General features: G+C 34.6%; 1 protein-coding gene across 1 annotated transcript; it reads left to right on the plus strand.

Annotated features, from left to right (window-relative positions):
* The first annotated feature begins 406 nt into the window (after positions 1-406).
* On the plus strand, positions 407-2,784 carry LOC112505141 (60S ribosomal protein L44). The gene is made up of 4 exons (XM_025109086.1): positions 407-481; positions 1,560-1,739; positions 1,921-1,995; positions 2,501-2,784. The coding sequence occupies exons 1-4, from the start codon at positions 479-481 to the stop codon at positions 2,558-2,560; spliced, it is 318 nt and encodes a 105-aa protein (XP_024964854.1). The 5' UTR covers positions 407-478; the 3' UTR covers positions 2,561-2,784.
* The last annotated feature ends 737 nt before the right edge of the window (positions 2,785-3,521 follow it).

Consider the following 3,521-nt stretch of genomic DNA (forward strand, 5'->3'; position numbering starts at 1 on the left):
TTGATCATAAAACAAACGCCTTAAAATCCCAGGTGTTACAAAATTGGAACACAAAACAATATCAAACACAAAGAAATTTGAAACATGAAATAATATCAAAATCACATTATAACACTTTGAGAGCTCAAGAACAATTATATAAATTCGTAAGAAAAGCTAAACCCTAAACAACCTACTGATACATTTCAACATTGACAAAATGGTAAATAACAAGAATAGGAAAATAGTAAATAACAAAAAGAGTAACTTTGTTAACCAATAGAAGAGCGCCACATGGCATGTTTCAAGTTTAGGTTCTTTACCTGAAATGGGCTGGACTTTTTAGGTATTGTCCCATTTGAAGATTTAAAATTGGGCTGCATGAAAAGAAATGAAGCCCAGACCAGGAGCCTTAAAACACACACAAAGAGATGGTGAAACCCTAATAGCGATCTGCGGCTGTTCATCTCGTCTTTCGACTTTCAGGAGCTCTTCAGCCATGGTAACAACTCCAATCTCTCTTCATACCTCTTCCATCTTTCTTTTTAATTTGCGTCCCAAATTACTCATTCGATCGCTAGTTTGTTGTATTTGTAGCTGAGAAAACTAGAAGGACTTTCGACTTAATCTGTATTCGATGCACTTGGATTCTAAATTAAGTAATTTCTGATTACAATGTAATACTTGTATATCCACTGATTTTGAACTGGTTGTATAATTTGTCGTGGGATGCAATTATGACATCTAAATGTATTTTCTATGCGTATTTTGCGATTTGTATCAGTTATGCGCAGCGATTTGTTCTAAAGTCCTATATTCTTTTCGAAAAATAGGTATTCTAGTTTTTTTTTTCAAGTGATCAATTCTTGATTCATATAATTAAAAGTTTTTCTTATTAATTTGATCTTTGAATTTGATCTATGTATTTGCCAAAACATCTTAAAGAATCCTGTGTGTACGGGCAACTGATACTCTCGTCTTTATACATTTGAACCCAACTGTTCTTAAAAAGTTATGGGCATTGTATCTTGGGATGATCATGGGTTAGGTTGATCGGTTTGAGGGCATTTGAGCAACCCAACCCAATGCTTACAGATTGAAAAAATCTTAACCCAAACCAAACCAAACCAAATGCAACCCAACCCAACCCATACGGGTTGGTCGGGTTGCTACTTTGGTATATTAAAATATTTTTCTAACCTTGAATATGTTAGTTCTCTAATCACAATTTGTATCGTAGCAGGAATCACTTAGAAATAGCATAGGATTGAAGAGTTTCTTTTCTCTTTCATTTGGTTTTGTTTAAGAAGGCATGAACTTCTTGATTTTTATGGTCTTTGATGAACCATTTTTCAACATTGTGAATCAAAAACCTTTAGTTGAAGCTAAGGCCAGTGCCAATATTTGCAGATGTTTTAACATGTATATAACCTATGCTATGTATTTCTCTTATCTAAATAGGGTCCTAGAGTTGTAATGTTCTCATTTCCATTTGATACCAATAGTTGACCATATGCACTCTAATACTGTATGACTAGCTCTTCTAGCAAAATATGATGCAAGTCTTTCCTTTTTTGCAGGTTAACGTTCCTAAGACGAAGAAGACTTACTGCAAGTCCAAGGATTGCCGAAAGCATACCTTGCATAAGGTGACACAGTATAAGAAGGGAAAGGATAGCTTGGCTGCACAAGGAAAGCGTCGTTATGACAGGAAACAGTCTGGTTATGGTGGACAAACAAAGCCTGTGTTTCACAAGAAGGTGAAAACATACTTTTTTCAAACTTCTCACTTGTTCAACTTTTCTTCTCAAAATTGGTTTTTATGATGAGCTTTTTGCCTATCATATTTGAATCTGATCATGTTTAAACCCATTTTGGCATGACCTTAAGGCTTTTGAATATGGGCATTTCCTAATGATTGCAAGTAATTGTATGATTCAGGCAAAAACCACGAAGAAGATTGTGCTAAGGCTGCAATGCCAAGGTTGCAAGCATGTGTCCCAGCACCCGATCAAGGTCAGCTTTGAATGTTCGCGCATATATATATATATGTATATATATAGAGAGAGAGAGACTTGGGATCATGTGAGACCAACCTGTTTTCGTGAGACTTGTGTAATCAACTTTTTATAGTTGAAATTTCACTGCTAAATGATGCGAAGATAAACATTGTTTAGCCGTGAAATTTCAATTGTAAAAAAGTGGTCTTACGGGAGAAAATAGTCTGGTCTCATGTGAACCCAACCTTGTGTATATATATAGAGAGAGAGAGACTAAGGATCGTGTGAGAAGGGAAGTTACGGAGAGAAGCGTAAAAAGAGATCTGAACTCTTGATCACTTTTAGAAAGGAATTGATCCGGTGTAGCTCATTAGTGTTGGCATTCAATTAGGATTGATCCAAGGGTGGAGATCTCTTCTTATGCTTCTCACCATAAATTCCATTCTCACCGGAACCCAATTCTATGTATATATTGATGTGCGATTACTAATTAATGGCTCATCTTGCTGTGTTTTGTGCAGAGGTGCAAGCATTTTGAAATTGGTGGAGACAAAAAGGGCAAGGGAACATCTCTTTTCTGAGAAATTATGTGTAATCTAGTTGCAGTTATTCATTTTTCTATTTTGGCAGACATGGAGATCTACTACAATGCAAGTGGCTTTTTTGCTTTGACACATGTAACTTAGTGAAGGAAATAGGAAACTTTTCTTGTTTATTTGTTTCTATTTGCAGTGCAGGTGTGGTTTCATATGATGCATTGCTTGTTTTAGATTGTGAATTGGTTGTATAGATGTCCAAATTGTGCATGGACTTTGGCACTGGTTATTGCATGGAAGCTGTTCATGGCTTAGAAACCAGATTAGGCATTGATGTAGATCACTAATGTGTGTTGCATGCCTGGTTTGCGCACACAGGCAAGGATGACATAGATGATCGAGTTATTACTGTTGGAGTAATTGGTGTATTTGGCGATCGATTTGGCTAGATCATTCAAACCCTCCAGAAAAGGTTCCAGACCGAACCGGACCGTCCGGTTTTGCTCTTTTCCAAACTAGACCGCTCAAACTACAAAAAATGATATGGTTTGACTTGGTTCAACCGGTTTGAATGAGGTATATGGGACATCAAACTATAATCTATATATTTAATTCATCACATTTCACCTATTTATATATAATTTTTTTTATATCCATCGTTGGATCAAACTTAATACTAAATCTTAGCTGTGTATATTGTTTATTTTGCAGTTACATTTGGATGCAACCTCCGTCCCCAACTCCCACCATCTTCCATGGTTATAAACATGTTTATTTGTTTACAAATTATATCATTAGAATTATGTCTTGAATACTTCAAAATAAGCTAAATATTGAATTTTTTTTATTTAATCATAGTAATAAATATTATCAATACATACAAATTAATTTGTTTTATATTTCTTACATTTCATTTTTCATTTTACACTTCTTTCATATTTAAATACATAATTATAAATTAACTAAAACATATTAAAAAGGTGTTTTTTTTGTTACAAATCTATAT

Source organism: Cynara cardunculus, unplaced genomic scaffold, assembly GCF_001531365.2.
Source record: "Cynara cardunculus var. scolymus isolate 2C unplaced genomic scaffold, CcrdV1 Un_Scaffold_8645, whole genome shotgun sequence".
NCBI classification, from domain to species: domain Eukaryota; kingdom Viridiplantae; phylum Streptophyta; class Magnoliopsida; order Asterales; family Asteraceae; genus Cynara; species Cynara cardunculus.

What these genes read in the sequence shown, in the direction of transcription:
- LOC112505141 (XM_025109086.1), top strand. An exon ending in AGCCTGTGTTTCACAAGAAG is followed by an intron (nt 1,740 to 1,920) that starts GTGAAAACATAC and finishes TGTATGATTCAG; the next exon opens with GCAAAAACCACGAAGAAGAT. An exon ending in TGTCCCAGCACCCGATCAAG is followed by an intron (nt 1,996 to 2,500) that starts GTCAGCTTTGAA and finishes TGTTTTGTGCAG; the next exon opens with AGGTGCAAGCATTTTGAAAT.